Source organism: Gallinula chloropus (assembly GCF_964237585.1).
Source record: "Gallinula chloropus genome assembly, chromosome: Z".
Lineage (NCBI taxonomy): Eukaryota > Metazoa > Chordata > Aves > Gruiformes > Rallidae > Gallinula > Gallinula chloropus.
In genome coordinates, this window is record NC_140089.1 from 18,745,624 (window position 1) to 18,763,787 (window position 18,164).

The window sequence follows — 18,164 nt, forward strand, 5'->3', positions numbered from 1 at the left end:
ACGCAGCGCGGGCTGGGTTTAGGCGGACAAAAGGGCCGGTGGCCGGGTGACGCTGTTACGGAATCCCTGCCGCGCGGGGGGAGGGGGTGGGCTCTTTGGGTGCGGTTTTTTTTGGGGGGGTGGGTGGGGGAGGGTGTTCTTTTTTTAACGGAGTTGCTCCATCCCGAAGCGGAGGCTGGTGCAGAAAGCGCTCGAAACGGCACACGCGGCCCAGCGCGGAAATCGCAGGGTCATCGTCCCCCCTCCCCCACCCGGCCCCGCCGGGCTGGAATCCCGGGCCCCAGCGCCGCAGCGCCCGGGCTCCCCTCCCCTCCCCCCGCCGGCTGTGCCCCCTCGGGCCGGGCGGCGCCCCCCGCCCCCAGTGGCCGGGCGCCACGCAGGCCGCAGCCCCCGCCCCTACAAGTCCCGCGCGCCCCCCCCGGCTCCCCCTCCGCTTCCCGGCACCCCCCACGCGGTGGCGGGGCGGGGCCCGCCGTGGCGGTGCGGGGAGGACAGTCGACGGTTGCGCGCCTGCGCGGCGGGCCTCGCCCCTTTCGCCTCCTCCCCCGCCTTCCTCTCTGCGCAGGCGCAGTGCGGCGGCGGCTCGGCGAGGGGAAGGGCGAGTCGCCGCTGCCGGAGCGGGGGGGAAGTCGCGAGGCTCCGCGGCTCCGCCGTCGCCGCCATGGCGGGTGCGGCCCCTTCCCCGGCGAAAGAAGCTTCTGCGGCGGCGACCGCCCGGCCGCCCCTCTCTGCGGCGGCGCTAGCGAAGATGGAGCGGAACCGGCAGCGGGCGCTGGCACTGCGGCAGGCGCGGCTGGCGGCTCGGCCCTACCCTGCCGCAGGTCGGATGGCGGCGGCGGACGCCGGGCGGCTCCCCGCAACCTCTTTTCTTTTCGGGGTTTGGTGGGGGGGAAGAGGGGAGCCGCGGCGCCGTTCGGCGCCAGGCGGCGGGGGTGGCGGGAGGGAAAGCCGGAGCGGGAAAGGGTGTGGGGAGAGGGGGGGGGGGAATGGGGGATGGTGCGGGGGGGGGAGGGAATGGGGGTGGCGGTAAAGCCGCCGCCGCGGCGCGCGAGGGCCCCCCCCCTCCCCCCACGTGGGGGGAGGAGGGGGGCCCTCGCGCGCGCGGCGCGGCCCCCCGCCTCGCGCCGCGGGGGCGCGCGCGCGCGCGCCCCCTGCCGGCGGCGGCTCCCGCCGCGGCGCGCTAACGCGGCGTCTCGTTTGTCTTCTGCAGGCGGCGTGCGGGCGCGGGCCCCCCCCAAGGTCGTCGATACGGGAGGGGGCTTCTTCCTGGAGGAGGAGGAGGAGGAGGAGGAAGAGCCCGGCGCCGCCGAGAAAATCGTGCATCCCCCCGGTAAAACGCAAAATACAACCATAAAAGAGCGATTCCTGCGGGGAGCCGGGCAGGAAAGGGGCGGCTGAAGCGCCGGGAGGAGAGGAGGCGGCGCCGCGTGCGTGGAGCAGGCGGGGGAGGGCAGGAAGGCGCGGGGGCGACAGTGAGCCGGCCCCGGGCTCGGCCAGCGGGGCGGGTTGGGCGCCTTTTTTTTTTTTTTTTTTCCCGGGCTTTTTTTTCCACCCCTTTCTTCTTCCTCCTCCTCCTCCTCCTCCTCCCCCCTCCCCCTTTTTTTTTTTTTCTTTCTTCCTCCTTCCTCCTCACGCGTCTTTCTGGATGTGCTCGGCTTTCTGGCGCGTCCGACTCCTCCGTCGAGGCGGCTAGCGAAAACGCGGTAATTAAAAATGAAGAATTTTAAGCTGCGGAAGTGGGACACGGTGAATGCCCTTGGGTACGGCAAATTTATTTTTTCATTTTCCCTCCTTTTTCCCCGGTAAATGCTATTTCTAATAATTCTTTCGGGAATTTCAGATTTTTTTAAGACAAAAAAAAATATAAGTATATTTGCGGGGCTCCGTCGGTTCTGGGAATTTGGAGATTTATATCGTTGGTGCCAAGATTAGGGCGCTGCTGCAGTGCCAGCTTTTATCGTTATAAAACGTACTGACGCCAGCTCGGTGATCGTTTGGTGGAGGATTTCGACATATTGTCTTGTGATATTCTCCCTCCAAAAAGCAAATGGAGAAGTAAGGATCCTAAAATAGATCACTTTCTTCTCTGGGATTGTCTTTGTCTTGCTTTGTTCTGCTCTGAATCAGCTGCAGGGCTCTTGGTGCAGTGTGTCTCTTTGTTAGAAATCTCCATCAGATTTCATTAAGAGTGTAAATAATTAGCAGCCCTACTTCTTCTGAGGGGCTAACGTTTAACAATAAATTCAGTAGCTCGGGGATGCCTTTGCACGGGGGGGTATTTCTGCTGTGTAATTCACGATATCATTGTCTTAATAAAATGTCTTCACGTTCGGGAGTACTGCCTTAAATGATGAAATGTGATGTAAGAGCATGACTATGTGAAGTACAGAGCTTCCCCTTGCCGCTAGTAGGACTGAATTGGCATAAAATGTCGTCTTCGCTAGATCGAATCTGCTATAAATGCAAATGCAATTAAAAATGTATGGTGCTGCTTGACGAGCATCAATCTTTTTTTCAGGTTTTGTTAATATTCTCCAGCATTACCTCACTTTTAGCCCGTGAAACTTGATAAAAACGTTGATGTTTCCGCTAGAATTGCAGTGTTACTGTTACAAGAACATTCCTTCTAGCTCTGCGGTTACCTGAATCGTTTTTTTCTTGGTGTCCTGTGGAACATAAAAAGCAGATGGCGATGACGCTGGAGGTGATCCGCCCGGCGAGGATGCGGCCAGAAGTCATGGCCGGCACCGGCATGAGTCTGGGCTTGGAGCAGTGCTGAGAGGGCTTGGGGAGAGGATTGTAGTGGAGCTCCATCCCCATTCCACTCCTAGCAGCTCTCTGGCCATCCACCTCCATTTCTGCCGGCTGGAATGGAGAAGAGCCTTGCCAACCGCCCCGGGCCTCCGTTGCGTTGCGCTCGTTTAGGGAGAGGCAGGTGTGGCTGAGAGAGGAAAAAGACGGGAGCGGAGCTGAGCGGACTATGATGCCAGTGCAGTTCCCGTACTGCTTCCTGCTCCAGCCACGTTCTTCGAGCTGCATCCCCTCCTCTGCTGACTCGTGTTCCTGCCTGCGCGTCCTCGAAATGAGGACGCGCTTTGGAGGGGCAGAGCAGAGGAAGCAGTAGGAGGGGATAGGAAGCACTTTATGAGAAATGTGGAGAATTTTCTTGTCTCTTTCAACAATGGCTAAGTTAAAACAAATGTGTGCATTTGAATGTTGAAATCCAGTGCTCGATGCAATGGCACGATAACGGGTTTGAGTTCTGTACTGTATTTTTCTGGAAAACTTGGAACAGAAGATTGAAACTAGTTTGTAACAAATACTGTAAGAACTATAAATTTCAGTAAAATTGCCTGCAATACCAATTCCAGATGGCTTGTTTTTAATGCGGTAGTTCCTTAAAAAAAAAAATTTTCTCTCCATCAGCACCTGTACTAGAATTTGACTACCTCATCTGTGGAGACTGTGGCAAAGAATTCATGGATTCCTACCTTATGCAGCACTTTGATTGGGCAACATGTGATAATTGCAGGTATTGCAAATAATCAGGAGAGGAGGAAAGCTTTATGTAAAGATTGCTGGCTATGATTTAGTTAATTACAATCATTCTGTTTAATTAAAAGCTGTCGGCAAAGACACGTTTTTCAGTAACTTAATACCTACTGAAAAAGAAATTGACTGCTACCCTCTGCGTTCTGCTCTTGGAGTAAAAAGCAGCAGCTTTGTCTCGTGAGCCTGTCGTGGGACAGGGGTAGTTTTTCGCCCCAGATGAGGGAGTTCATGCCTTACAAAGCAGTCAGCCGCGTGGTAGCGTGGAAATTAAAATGGTTGAAAGCTGGAGCTAGCTGAAAAACCCCAGATAAACCGCAAAACAACCGCCTGCCGAAGTAGAGCAGGGATTAGGATTGTTTGCAATCCCCGTGAATTAACCCAAATGGAGTTTAGTACTTTGATCAGCGCAAGCGGGCCGGGAGCATGGCAGCCAAAGGGCAGAACCCCCACCCGAGGTTGCTGGCTGACCTGCTGGGTAAGCAGGATTTCGACCTTGAGCGGGAGGCAGTACCCACACACACAGAAAACGGCTCCAAAAGCTATCGAGATAACCTGGGCAATTAAACGGCCCGAAGCCGCCAGCCACCCATGAGTGCGGCAAGAATGAATGGGGGGTGGGGGGAGCTCACAGCTCGAGAGCTTCCCGCTTACTACAGGGAGCGGCGTGCACGTGGTGCGAGCCGCTCACGGTCCTTGGGAGACAAAAGTGCTGTCTCAAAAGGTGAGAACCGGGGAGAGAAAAGGGTGTCGAGGAGCAGTCTCGCAGCCTTAGGAGTGGTTTCAGATGAAGTAGCTCTTGTGGCAGAACGTTTCTCGAGCTTCCCCGGTGCATTAGCTCGTAGGGTGAACTTTGAATTCTAGCAAAGCCGCGTTTACAGCGGCGCTTCCTTGATGACTGTTGCTGGCACCGAGAGTTGGGCAGATTGTTCCGGCTCCGGCAATTCAGGTTATACTTCAGTTAGGATTGCGTAAACGTAGGGGCTTTTTTCATTAACTCATAAAGGCTCCTGCGGTTACGCAGGGTTTCATTACACGTCTGGTAAAAGTTAGGACCTTTTAAGGTCTTTATTTTACCCTTCCTGGGTTTACCGTCTTGCACTGAGAAAGCAGCACTCTGTCACTGATCCGTTTCTGGGATCTGGAAGCATATGGAGTGTGTATATTCTCAGGTGATCTGACCTGTCTCACGTTACACATTCTTTCTCTCTTGACCATGTGTCAGGCTTGTACTTTTGTCCTCTTGAATTGCATCTGGGTTAGGTGAATGCCTAAAATTATTCATACTCCTTTTTAAGTTTCAGTTACTCCCCTCCTGTAAGAAAGCAGAAGAAAAGCTCTTCTAGAAAAACAGGCTTCACAGCTTGTGTTGTCTGAAATGGGAGAATTTAAAAAAATGTAATTTCAGAAAACCTACCCCGGGGTTTAGCTAGGTTTTTTGGAATGCAAAGCTGCTTGCATACGTTAAGAACAGAGAATGAGGGTTACCTGTATTACAGGAACGATAGAAGTGGTGGAGACTTAGATGTTAATAATGTGGTTTTCAGGTGTAGGTTTCTCATCATCATTTTACATCTTCCAGAGACGCTGAAGATAAACATAGGCTTATATCAAGGAAAGAAGCAAAAGAAGAGTATCTTCTTAAAGACTGTGACTTGGACAAGAGGGAACCGGTGCTCAAATTCATTGTGAAGAAAAACCCTCATAATTCACGATGGGGTGACATGAAGCTTTATTTAAAAATACAGGTACAGAAATTCAGCATATTTCAGACCTCCTTTTATCTAGGTGCCTCTTTGGTAGCCAAAACATGTCACTTTTAGGTTCTGATTTCTTAATTAATTTGTCAAATCTAAGTATATTCTGCATAGCTTGTGTAAATTTTCTGCATAGTAAGGAGCCATTCAGGAAGCAGGAAAGGCAAGCAGAGTTTCCAGGGCTCTCATAATTTTTTGTTACTTCTATGGGAATGCTGCTGCTTTAGTTGAATATGCACAAATTTAGAGCTGGATGTGAATTTCTGAGTAAGTTTCATGTAGCTGATGCCAAAAATCAGTGTTGCCTTTCAGTGTGGAATGGAAGCCATGTTTTGTGGGTCAGGAGAGGCAAGATGGGGTAGGCTTGTTTGTGTGTAGGGAAACAAAGATTTCTGAGTTAGTTTTAGAATATTTTCACTGCTTCAGGAGAAAAATAAAACCATGTTGATGTCCATCCTACAGGTAATCCAGCGGTCTCTTGAAGTCTGGGGTAGTGAAGAAGCGTTACAAGAAGCAAAGGAACTCCGCCGTGACAGCAGAGAGAAGTTGAAGCAGAAGAAGTTTGATAAGAAAGTTAAAGGTAAAGGGTTGTTTAACTTATTTATTGCAGTGCCTGATGTAAAGTACAATTCTGCTGAATCTGTTTCTCCATCTGATTAAAATATTTAGAAAATCTTTACTGTGGCAAAAAGGAGGTTTTCAGGAGCTGTGTGGTTCAGCCTGGAGCAGTCTGCTCTGACCTCAGAGCTACCTATTTTGCGCTGAGGATTGCGCCAGACATCTGAGGTCCCTTCCAACCTGAATTACCCTCTTGTCCTGTGGACATGATGCAAGTGACAGAACTAAGCGCTGGCGGTTGATTATGGTGGTGGTTACATTTTTTTTGGTGTGACCTAGAATTTTTCTTGCTGCTTTTTCTGGCTTGTGGAGAACACGGATTTTTGTGGCAGCGGGTTAGAATTCTGTCACATACGTGCCCTCGGGCGCAGTGACTGTAAACGAAGGCAGAGAATGCCTTATGCCGTGGTTCCCAGTCTTCCCAGCTCAGACACTGCTCGCTAGCCTTGTATTTCTCCTGATAAATTAGTATTTAGGCGAGGATTCAACAGGTAGAACTTTTGAGAGACAGTTTCAGCATAAGCACACCAGTGATTTTAAAAAGCAACCTGTCACGTTTGCGGCTGTGCCGGAGCTGTGGCGTACCATGGTGTGCCCACTGCCCGTCGCATCCGCACTGTGCCGGAGCTGTGGCGTACCATGGTGTGTCCACTGCCCGTCGCATCCGCGCTGTGCCGGAGCTGTGGCGTACCATGGTGTGTCCACTGCCCGTCACGTTTGCGGCTGTGCTGGAGCTGTGGCGTACCATGGTGTGCCCACTGCCCGTCGCGTCCGCGCTGTGTCGGAGCTGTGGCGTACCATGGTGTGCCCACTGCCCGTCGCATCCGCGCTGTGCCGGAGCTGTGTCGTACCATGGTGTGTCCACTGCCCGTCACGCTTGCGGCTGTGTCGGAGCTGTGTCGTACCATGGTGTGTCCACTGCCCGTCGCATCCGCGCTGTGTCGGAGCTGTGTCGTACCATGGTGTGTCCACTGCCCGTCATGTTTGCGGCTGTGTCGGAGCTGTGGTGTGCCATGGTGTGTCCACTGCCCGTCACATCCGCGCTGTGCTGGAGCTGTGGCGTACCATGGTGTGCGCACTGCCCGTCGCATCCGCGCTGTGCCGGGCCGGCATTCAGATGCAGAGCGCGGGAGCTGGCTGTATTGTCTGGGGGAGGCCGAACGTGAGGCTGAGCAAATATCCCCGGCCTGGACCATTATGCTGCGCGCACAGGAGGACTGGCAGCGGGGGCTGTAGCTAAGGTGCCAGGGTTCCCTGCGAGCGCGGCCCTCAGCGTGAGGAAGTTCGCAGCCCGAAGGGCTGGGCTCAGAACGTGACTCCCTTCTGCTGTTCGGTGGGCTCGCCACCCACTTGCAACATAATATCCTGGGCTCAGCTGCCAGCCTGCGCGCTCCCACAAACCCGCTGGCTTCACTGCGGCTGCTGCAGAGGCAACTCGCGGCATCGGGCATAAAGCTTAGAGAATGCCAAGTCATCTGGGAGGCTTACTGTGACCTGAATGAAAAGTACTCTTCATTGGTCGCGTGAGACAATGAGGTGTTTTATAAAAACTTCTCCTCTGCATTCCACCTACCCCTTTTGGATACTTTTGAATGGGTCTGTGTAAAAAGACATCGGGCAAACACGTACATGGGGCAGATGGAAAATCGTCTCCTGTGAGATCTCATGTCGGTGCAGTTCTTAGCCTTTAAAATATGCAAACGAGGTGAAGATTGCCAGGCAAGTCAGATCTTGTTCTTGCAACGGCAGATTCTCACCTAAAATTCATGGAAGACGGGCAGCGAGCAGAGCAGGAGCGGTAGTCCTCAGAAAGGGGGCTAGCTTGAGTTTTATTAATCACTATTTAAAATTTGTTGAAAACCTTAGAATTTTCTTACATTTATCATCAGAACTCCGGCGGGCCTTGAGGAGTAGCTTGTGGAAGAAAGAAGCCAAAATCCACGAACATGAATATGGACCAGAAGAAAACATTGATGAGGATACATATAAAAAGACATGTACTGTATGTGGCCATGAATTAACGTATGAGAAGATGTAGTGATAGCCTGTTTTTTTTTTTAATTACACAATCAATGTACTATTACTTTGTATTAACTTAAAATAAATGCTAATTATGAAGACATGCCAAGTGCTGTGAAGAATGGTGTTCCTCCATTGTCAGAAGCGCTGCAGAACAAAAAGCTCTGCTGTTTAAGCTGGATCTTAGGGTAGGACATCACACATTTTTAGTGGTTCGATAAATTGGTACCTTGCAGGCAAAAAAGCGTATCATTCTACCTTGTACACCGGGGAAATTAAGGTGAACTTCCCAGTACTTGTCTGGGTCTGTTAGAGAAGTAAGGCTCCAAATTTTGCCCTGTTCTCTGGTTTCCAGTCGCTGTTGTCAGGGGCGGGCAGAGGGAGATGAGCTGGTGCTGGGAGAGCAAGTCATGTGGCAGGTTCTGCGTGGAGCTGGAGACTCAAAGGAGAATTTTCTCTCAGAAGGAAAGGTGCCAGCCCCTGGGCAGGGTTTGACACATTGCTAACGTGTTTCACAGGGGACATTCCTTAAGTGTAGTCTCTGCTGGGGTTTTGGTGGGTTTTTCTCACCAAAAGTTTTGGACCAGAGAGCAAGGTGATTCTTGCACCACAACTTCACATTTCCTCACAAGATTCTGACAAATACCTGTCCTTTGGGGAGGGGGCAGAAGGTGCCTTTTAAAGTGGATGTAAGTGCACCCAAGTTACATGTGCTTTCAGTAGAGGGTGGATTCACTTTCGAATTCAAATTTCAAGTCATGAGTTCTTAGAACTGTTGTGGAATGCTTGTGGAAATGGCTGAAGGGAAGGAACGCTCTCCAGGCAGCTGCTCTGCATTTGCTTGCCATTGTAAATGGGGCAGAGCTTGGTGAAGTCTCTGGAGACCACCCTGGGCCACTGTGGCTCCGCAGAACTGAAACGCTACAGTAGGATCCGACGCTCCACAGTGGCCCACAGCCCTCTGCCACCAGCCTTCCTCCCATGCATAGGGGGGACACAGCCCTGCAAGGCGTAGGAACCTGGCCCCAGGCAGGAGGCAGGTCCTGACAGAGCTTTTGGAGGCAGTCCGCCCTTCAAACCACAGATACCTGACCTGCTGCTGTCTCAGGTCCCAAAACTCCTCTCCAGGGCAGCCGGGTGCTGTGTGCTGGCTGCCAAACTACTCACCTGTGGGCAGGCTGCAGCAGCCACCCCTCAGTACGCACCCCTGGCGCACCCCCACCTTGCCTCAGGCAGCAGCACCGCCCAGAAGAGAGAATTTCCACATCGGCTCCCTCCTGGCACCTAGCAGCACCCACGGCGGCCCTTGCCTCACTTGGCTGCACAGGCAGAGGAGCCTGTTAGATCAGCCGGTAGTGCAAGGAGCTGCAGGCTGGGGTGTTAGTCAGATCACCCACTGCAGCGCAGGAGAAACCAAACCACTCCAACTCTGGCTGCATTCAGCATTGGCATAAACCCGCTGTGACTGCTCCCCCCCACCCCAAAATAGGTAGGACAAACACTCCCAGTAGCAACCTGCTTCACCTTCATTTATTTTTGTATTTAATTGTGCATTTTTACCAACCACACCACATTTCTACAGCACTTTTACGCTACCTGCCACCTCATCCTCCTTCAGCAGTTTGAAGCTTCAGCAGTTCCAAGTTTCTCCAGTTAGCTGCCGTATCACTACGCAAACATCGCGTTGCTCTTTCCTACACATCACAACTGGTTTCTTATTCAGGTCAGGTGTACGCCACTGGACCTACAGAGTCTGTTTCCAACAGACTCCCCCCCCAGACATGTAATAAAAGCCCACGCTCGTCATGGAAGTCAAATCAACTCTGAAATACATTACTATTTGGTTTTAAAATCACAGGATTACGCTCAGGCATTTACAACTGGATCCCCAGCACCCGTATTTGTCAAGGCTCAGAGGACGTAACAGGTTAGCAAGTTTTAACTGCGTTAACAGTTTTACAGGTGTCACATTTACAGTCAGACCCCCGCCACTAGTTAATACCAGAACTCATATCGATGCGAGCCAGTGGGAAAAAAAACCTATTAAAGCCCAATTATAACCTCTACAGTATTAAATGTTTATTTTTAGATAAAAACCCCAAACAACTACATGATTATTCAAGAACATTAACAGAGAAAGATCGAAGCAAAGTCTGTGCATGACTGACAAAACCCCTGCGTAAAGCAAATTTACAACAATTACCCTGAACGAATGGAGGGATCAGTCAAATCAGAAAGGGTAAGCAGAGAAAGCAGAAGTAACAGATCTAAGTCTATGGGGATATATCGGATTGCTACATGCCACCCACAATTTCAGGTCAACACTCAAAAGTAGACAGTTCCACTTCTTTACCCTCCTTGCTTCTTCAGGAGGTTAACTGGTAAATGTAGAAGTGAAAAGCGTTACTAGTCATAATACCTGGGAAAAAAACTCATACAGGAACAAATTTACTTGAGGTTCATCACTTCCTATGATTAAGCTGAACAGCAGGTATAAAATTATTTTGAACTTCCATCAATTGAAAGACCATCAACAGCTTGGAAATGCACCGCACACAGACAGTGGTGAGCACCACAAGCAGTTGCTGTTCATCACTGCTCAGTGCAATACAGACCACGCTGGTTTTGCCTTTATGTATGTAACATTGTCTGCATAACTCAAAACTAAGCATAGCTCAAAACTAAGGCTACTCTTATTTTCAGGCTGTGTTTCCCCAGTCTAAGTGTCCAGCAAACCACTGCTTAATTTAGCATCCAAATGTCTTCTGAAGACATGGGAGCCACAGCTGCCGTGGCGTTTTAAAGCCAGGTAAGGGTAGCAGATGCAGCCACTGCAAAGCCATTGTTACCAAGCCAGATGAGGTGGGGGGCTCTTGGTTCATCCACCATTGGAAAGATTTCTGGCACCGCTGCAGGCCTGCAGGTCCAGCCCAATGCAAGCACAGCAGCTCAGTTACAGGCTGAAATAAAGGAACAGCCGAACACCGCCCTGCCCTCTTCCCTGGCACCTGGGGTTGGTTTCCAACGCCCAGCTAAGGCCTGCAGTACCAAAGTCCAAAGTTTGTTCCACCAGCTCGTGCTTACTGCCTCTGGTCAGCAGTGGAGACCGCTGCCAGGAACAGTTCACAGTCCAACCACACTGAAAAAAGGGTTGTGTTTTCTGTAAGTCGTCTGTGTTCTTCTACCGACTGTTTACAGCTATGGCAATAAGACACTAGACAATACACTTAAAAAGCAAGTTTCAATTGCATTACAACCATTTTATTTCAAACTGTGAGAACCTTGCTGTCTTGGTAATAAACAAATCCACTTGCTCTATACTACTCTGAAAGATTAACTCAAATTAAGCCACTTTTCCTATGCCACACCAGGGAACTTACCACACTGCTCACTGAGAAGGTATGTTCCCTTTCCTATTCACAAAACATTATAAACTGTTGCTCACTTCTGAAATTTCTTTGATTTAAGGGCCAGGCAAAGGTAACAAATTCTAATATTGGGATTTGGTTTTGTTTTGTGGGGCTTTTTTGCCTAGTTTTCCTTTCTATATAAACAAAGGAGAAACAAAAAATACTATTGTGAAGTCAAGAGTCAAAGCAAATTAAAATACAATAAACAGAAATGCTATTTTACTTCACGTCTATCCCCTATCAGTCATAGCTTGTAAGGCCTATGATGCTTACGCAGTTTGCTGTTTGTTAGAGTACTGTATTTTTTATATAGAAGCACATGAAAGCCAGTTTTAGTTAAAAGTTTTTCATCCCCATATCACGTTTTCGCATTAAAAAAAAAAAAAAATCATTGAAGTCCTGCAGGCAAGACTGTGCCCATGAATAATCCTCAGGCCTGCAGAGCACAGAACTGCTGAAACACAGCCAGTATGTGGTGGTCCAGTTCAGCTGTAAACAGGAGGTTCTCGAGGGTCACCATGTACTGCTGGATTATCTGGTGATGCTGGCAGAAAAAGAAAACAAACAAAAAAAAATCAAACCTTTATTATTTATATAAGAATGGGCAGAGAAGTCAAGACATGCAAGAATTGCAGGTGAGATTTTTTCACCAAAGTCGCCAAGCACATCTCATTTCCCCTGCACCCCAGCCAATGACAAGAAAAGCATAATGCAGAGTGCTACTGACTGCAGGAAGAGAGCACGAGATGAAACTGGGCAGCACTGTGCTCCCTGCAGCTCTTCACTCTGGGACCATGAATTGTGTGCAGGATGCTCTGCAACTGCAGAGATACCCTAGGAGCACCATGCTACGTGCCTTCGTCTGAAGCCACATCTACTACCAGGGAAGGCTCCAGGCCAGGGGAGAATTACACCCCCACTCCCATTCCTCGACATTATCTTCTGCTCAGACAAGTTGTTTTTTACTACAGTCGCTTTCATCCAGTCACCTGTGCCTGTTACCAGATTAATACTGAACCAACAATTCCAGAATGATTTTAGTGGCTGTTTATGTATCTTATTAAAAGGAATTCTGCAGTATTTTAATCCGCTTGTTTAAAAGACACCTGCTTCCTTATTCCTGTGTGCTCGTGGCTTTGCCCTTCCTACAGAGGCAGAGTTCAGAGGAGCACAGCAAAGTTCCCAGTCGCATTCCCGTGTCTTTCTGCAGCGTGCTCGCAGCATGGGAGTTAATCAAGGACCAGTCACACCAGCAGCAAGCCCGCCAGAACCAGTTCGGAGCTCGCCCCACACCATCTTTCAGAGAAGACGTGCTGCTGCCACCTGCTGCTCCACTGACGGAGTGGTGCGTCCCGCCGCCATGACGGCTGTCTGTCTGTCTGTCTGTCAACCATGTCCCTGCCCACCGCCTTCCCAACGGAGAAACGAAACTTACCTGCAGGAAGATCTGCTGCAACCTCTCTATACAGCTCTTGTACCAAGGTGTAAACACATCAATTCCACCGGTTTCACAGCGCACCAAGTGCTCGGTTAACAACATAATGAATCGCTGCAGGAGAGGGGAGAAAACCCAACAAATCCCAACTTACGTCTTGTCAAATGAAAGCAGGATCCTACCCTCAGGTAAGAGGATTTGGGGGATAGAGCCTTCGAACAGCCATGTGAAAAATAATTGTTTAGCTTGGCAAACACTGAATTTAGTAAGCACAAAAAATACAGTTACCCTCTGGCTGTTCAGGAAACTGTAGCCTAGCAGAACTCCTCTGTTTGAGCACTTGAAACTGAGCAGATCCTGCTCAGGAAATCTTTCTTGGGGGCGATCTGGACTGACTGTAAACCATAGTAAACCCACCAACCCCTTCCCACTCTCACTCCAAGAAGATGCCCAAGACACTGGATTTATAAGCTCTCAGTGCCTCCTGTAACTTCAGAACCCGCAAGAAGAGACTTGGCCCAGCATTACCTGGAATATAACGAGGAAGAGATTCTTTTGCTCGCTCTGAGCTGACTCTACTTTCTCCTGCAGACGCTCTATCTGCTCTTCCAGCGGCCCATCTTCCCGGTCACTGCTGCGGTCGTCATCGTCGTCATCATCGTCACTGTCGCGCTGTAAGTGACAACAACACAGGACTAGAACAGCAGGCTGGCTACCTGTGGATGCTGTTAATGCCCCCTGGCTTCCCTCCTGAAAAGGTCTGCAGAGCAAGTGAAGGTGCTTTGTAGTTTGGTAAGTATTGTGTTTTGAAGGGCATTGACTTAAGACTGTGATTCAGAAAAGAGATTGAGGGAAAAAAACGCCAATATGGGAAAGCCATGGAAAAAAACGAGACTCTTTTAGAGATACCAGAGCAACTTTAAAGATTTAATAGCCCTTTGTTTAGTGGAAACTCAGTAGAAGGTAATAGTCTTGTTGACTTTATTATTACCAGATCATGAGCAGATTTTAAAAAAGTCCAGTGTAGATTTTTTAAAATTGTGTCTACTGCAGCAGGGTGGGTATTTCATTCAAGGAGCAGTTCCAAAATCTCAGGGCTCCAAAAAATTAACCACTCAGCAAGAAAAGCTCTGAGCAAGAACCCAGGTGAATCCAGCTGGCTAGCACATAAGGAAGACTGGAGACTGTAGCCCAGGGTATTAAATATTCCATGATCGAAAGGGACGCTCTCAAGAACAGGGGAAGGTCAGCATGGAAACCAAACTACTAACTAGGAAAACAGCAAGTTCTCATTGCCACAAAACCAAGACAAAGCAACAACTCACCCACCCACAAAATACATGTAAGTACCAGACTTGTGAGCTCAGGTAACCAAGTCTTACACAAGACTATGAGGGATACAGGAGGAAAGGCAGAATTTGGTGGTTTACAGTACATTCAAAGATACTGCTTCAGTTTCAGGGGATAGTTTCTGTGCAAAAATGCCCCTAAATTAACAGGACAAAACCTAAAACATTTATAAAAACCACTGCATTACACCCAAGTTAGGTGCCATATGTTAACTCACTCACTGTACAGCAAGTGAAACTCACTATCAAAGATAGTGACAGATTTCAATCAGTGTAAAAAAAATTTAAAACAACTTACCAGAGCAAGTGAGAATTTAATTCTATTCTCTCTAAAGGAACTTGCTTTTCCCCCCCATCTACAAGGGTTGCCTGAACTTAAAACACTAAAGGACCAATAGGACCTAAGAGGTAAGCTTTGGACTCATTCAGTAAGGCAATCCACTTCACACCATGGACATCAAAACTCAACAGCTTACTTCCTCTGAAAGGAACGGTCATGCAGCAGAGCAACAGCCTGCAGAACTACTCACTGTTGCATACAAATGTTTCTTCCTGGCACAACAGTCATTTAAAGTACTCAGTAATAAAGAGCTGCAGCAAGAGACAAGTACAGAAATGAAAACACTAGTATATTTGTTTAGAGACACTGGCAAAGCTCTCTGCTTCACAGTAAGATCAATGGCTGCATCTAAGTCTTCAATAATCACAGGCATTTATTAACTGCTGATCAATGTAGGTTGAGGACACAAGCGACTGGGACAGCTATTGCTGGGAGTGAAGGGAACAAGACAAAGGGCCTGGGATGAACCAATACTGGCAAACTGTGAGGTACTGGTAATGTTTCAGCAGAAACTTCTGGATAAGTGACTAACTTGTGCAGGTTTCTTCAAAAATCATCATTAGCCTCTCTGCCATGTGCCAAACACCAACATTACCACCATCCACTGCTCTGAAGCTAGCTAAGGGCTTTATACAGGTCATCATATTCACAGGTTACATACAGACATGGAACTTTTCTCTTGCTCTCTGCAACTCTCACCACATTTAATAAACGGTCTTCACTCTGTCATGACTACGTATCTCATTCAGCCGGGCTTCCTTGGGCCCCCATCTTCTGCAGCCACTGCAGAAGACACACTCTCACCCCATTTTACTGTCCCACTTGGGATAACAGAACAGTTGTCAGTTTGTTGTATATAGTAACCCAGATCACACAAACATATCCAGAAAAACAAGCTGGAGGAAGGAAGTGACAGATGCCAGTGTCAGGATCCAGCAGCATCCATCAGAAGAACAGTAACAGCCCTTTTCAATAGCAGATAGCTGTTTCTGTGCACTTCTGCATGGAAGCCGCAAGAGCGCTCTTTAACAGAACTTACTGTAAATCACTTGTACCTGTTCTTACTGGTACCTACTAAAGCAGCTGGGCTCCAGATCAGAAGGGAAGTGGAAGACACGCTCGTATTGAAAGAGGAACTTTTGAGAAGTCTTGACCAGAGCAAACACAGATACATTCCCTTAAATATTCTGTGGAATGCTTGGGTTATGGCTGCCGCTGGACAGGTGGGCTAAGAAATACATATCCACCTTTTCCCGTCTCAGAGCTATAGATGACCACATATCTGCAGGCCTGCTTCCTGATAAAACATATTCATTCACTCCTTCCCAAAACCAACTGTGCATCAGTCTGGCAGCATGCAGGTTTGTGTAACTTAGCTTAAAATAATTAAACATTCCAAATTACTCACTCGTTTGTGCTGTCTGGCCAATCTTGCCTTTGTCTCCTCTAGTTCTTTGTGAATCTTCAGAACATGCTTATTCATCTTACGAATTGTGGAATGTAAGATCTCCCAGATATAAAACCTAGGAAAGAGATAAAGCTCAAACACTACACTACACACCACTCCAAAAGCAGAAAGCAAAATATAGTTTCTTACAGAAAAATGTATCTGGGGGAATCTAACGAACTTAGGATCATCTAAGGCATCTACTAGAGCGAGCACACATTTGACATATAGGAAAGCATACCTGTAATGTAAGAAAGCGTAAGGATAATTCATTTTCTGTTTTCTGGAGTACACTTCCAAAAATCCAGCATACTGCAGGACTACCAACATCAAACTGACTTCTCAGACGAAATACATCCCCCATTCTCCATAAGCAATGTATAAATGGCGGCACAAGTCACATACCTCAACCACACTAAGCCAGCAGCTACGTAACACACACAGCAACAGACTTTGTCTATAAATATTTCCAGCGTTGTTCTGCTTTGGCAGGCTTAGAGACTACTTGCAAAATGACATGCTAGCAATATTCCTGCACTGTCATGTAAACATTCATATCCCAACTCAGAAAGAAAAATGCTGAAGCACGTGTTTTGTATAAGGAGCTAAAGCTCAGTGTACTTTTCTCTTCCACTACTCCATTTTCATAGATTAAACTATGTACTGGCCACTTAAAATAGTACCTTGGGGACAAAAACCAATGCAAGGTGAAGTCTCCTTACCTAGTAAAATCATGTGCAAGCTCTGAAGAGAAGATCCAGTTTGCTACTGCAGCACAGTCAACAATTTGTGTCCGAATCATCTTGTCCACAAGCACAGCAATCATCTGTATTTTGTGACAGGACAGTAATTCAAAACAAGAAAAAGGCTTGCACAGATATCCTGTGTAAAGCACTCCAGCCTCACCAAAAACAAAGATGGTTTGATGCCACTCCATGCTAGTTATATTACTGGGTAATTTCAGATTCTTTAGGGAGCTGGCTAGTCTAATCTAAAACTGCTCAATTAGGAGATCTGTATCAATTACATAAAGCATTCTGATGTTGTTCCACAACCCTCTCTACACCTCTATGCTCTTTGTTAACATAGGTACTTCCCCACAAAACCAAAAAACCCCAAGTGTCATAGTTGGAAGTGAGGCCTGAGACACACTTACCCTTGTATCCGACATCGAAGGACTCAGACCAGAACATATATACATACATACATATATATATGTACTGTTTAAGCCATTCAATTATATATACATTTATATTTATACATTCAGGTGTATCTATATATATATACACACCTGTCACATCACTGTAAAGGAGCTACTGCTAGCCTATTCTTGAACTGCAACAGTCTTCAAACATGACAGCAAGCTCTCCTCTACAGGACACGCTCATTTTAGGTCAGAGCCAGAGCTGTGTGGACAATGCAAGTGCTTACTTGCTACAGATGCTGCCATGATACTGCAGGGGTTGCAGGGAATCTAGGAGGCAACTGCAGAGAGGAGGTACTGACTAAAGCAGTTGCAAGCTGTTCAGGAAAAAGGCTTATCTTGGTTACTCATGTGCTTGAATGCCACAGTATCTAAGAACCACAGCCTGCACTGTATTTATCCTTGCAGCCACCCATTGTCAAATAAGGAAGTGTAACAAGGCTCCTTTTAAGGAAGGAATATTAAAATAACTGAATGAATCATACAGAGGACTCAGCACTCAACTTCCAAGTACCAGCATAGTATCCTATGCTGTATTTGTCCTTCTGTATCACCAGAAAGAATTCCTGAGCTTGGTCTTTCAAGAAACAAGTATCTAGGATTTTGGGAAAGCATTTCAACTCAACATCAAAGTTTCTCTTTACAAAGTCACCATTGCAACCTTAGCTATAGGTCCAGGGACTACTGATTTGTGTTGCAAAATCACTATCATCAGCAGAGATCACTCATCAGCACTCTACACCTTGTGAATACTGCTGATAAGTCTGAGCCAAATCAAAGGACATTCTCAGGGTCACAGGAGCAGGGCAAGTGGCATTAGAAAGCTCTGGACAAGTGTCCTGCTACCCAGGCATCATTTCTTCTGTGTGCCGGGTGGGGGAGAGGGGCACGGCTCACAGAAAAACAAGTAGTGCTTGACCAGAGTAGAAGACTAATAAATGCAAGAGAGGAAAATCTAAGTCCTATGATCAAGTAGAGAAGACCTGCATAACTTTTGCATTGATCTCTCTCAAAGCAATCTTGATTTATTCATAAA

General features: G+C 48.1%; 2 protein-coding genes across 4 annotated transcripts in view; one reads left to right on the plus strand and one right to left on the minus strand.

Moving 5' to 3' along the window:
* The first annotated feature begins 524 nt into the window (after nt 1-524).
* On the plus strand, nt 525-8,046 carry XPA (XPA, DNA damage recognition and repair factor). Its single transcript, XM_084278968.1, has 6 exons — nt 525-821; nt 1,211-1,330; nt 3,427-3,532; nt 5,132-5,297; nt 5,769-5,886; nt 7,814-8,046. The coding sequence occupies exons 1-6, from the start codon at nt 662-664 to the stop codon at nt 7,960-7,962; spliced, it is 819 nt and encodes a 272-aa protein (XP_084135094.1). The 5' UTR covers nt 525-661; the 3' UTR covers nt 7,963-8,046.
* Nucleotides 8,047-11,182: 3,136 nt separating this feature from the next.
* NCBP1 (nuclear cap binding protein subunit 1) overlaps nt 11,183-18,164 on the minus strand; it is a gene marked incomplete at its 5' end in the record, with an annotated part of 28,833 nt that continues 21,851 nt past the window's right edge. For all 3 annotated transcript variants that reach the window (XM_084278061.1, XM_084278060.1, XM_084278062.1), the window contains 5 exons: nt 11,183-11,897; nt 12,789-12,902; nt 13,317-13,460; nt 15,886-16,000; nt 16,647-16,750. In XM_084278061.1, coding sequence (XP_084134187.1) covers nt 11,784-11,897; nt 12,789-12,902; nt 13,317-13,460; nt 15,886-16,000; nt 16,647-16,750 — 591 coding nt within the window. In that variant the 3' untranslated portion in view covers nt 11,183-11,783. The remainder of the gene's footprint in view (nt 11,898-12,788; nt 12,903-13,316; nt 13,461-15,885; nt 16,001-16,646; nt 16,751-18,164) is intronic.

What these genes read in the sequence shown, in the direction of transcription:
- XPA (XM_084278968.1), top strand. Translation starts at nt 662, where the DNA reads ATGGCGGGTGCGGCCCCTTCCCCGGCGAAAGAAGCTTCTGCGGCGGCG. An exon ending in GCAACATGTGATAATTGCAG is followed by an intron (nt 3,533 to 5,131) that starts GTATTGCAAATA and finishes TACATCTTCCAG; the next exon opens with AGACGCTGAAGATAAACATA. An exon ending in AGCTTTATTTAAAAATACAG is followed by an intron (nt 5,298 to 5,768) that starts GTACAGAAATTC and finishes TCCATCCTACAG; the next exon opens with GTAATCCAGCGGTCTCTTGA.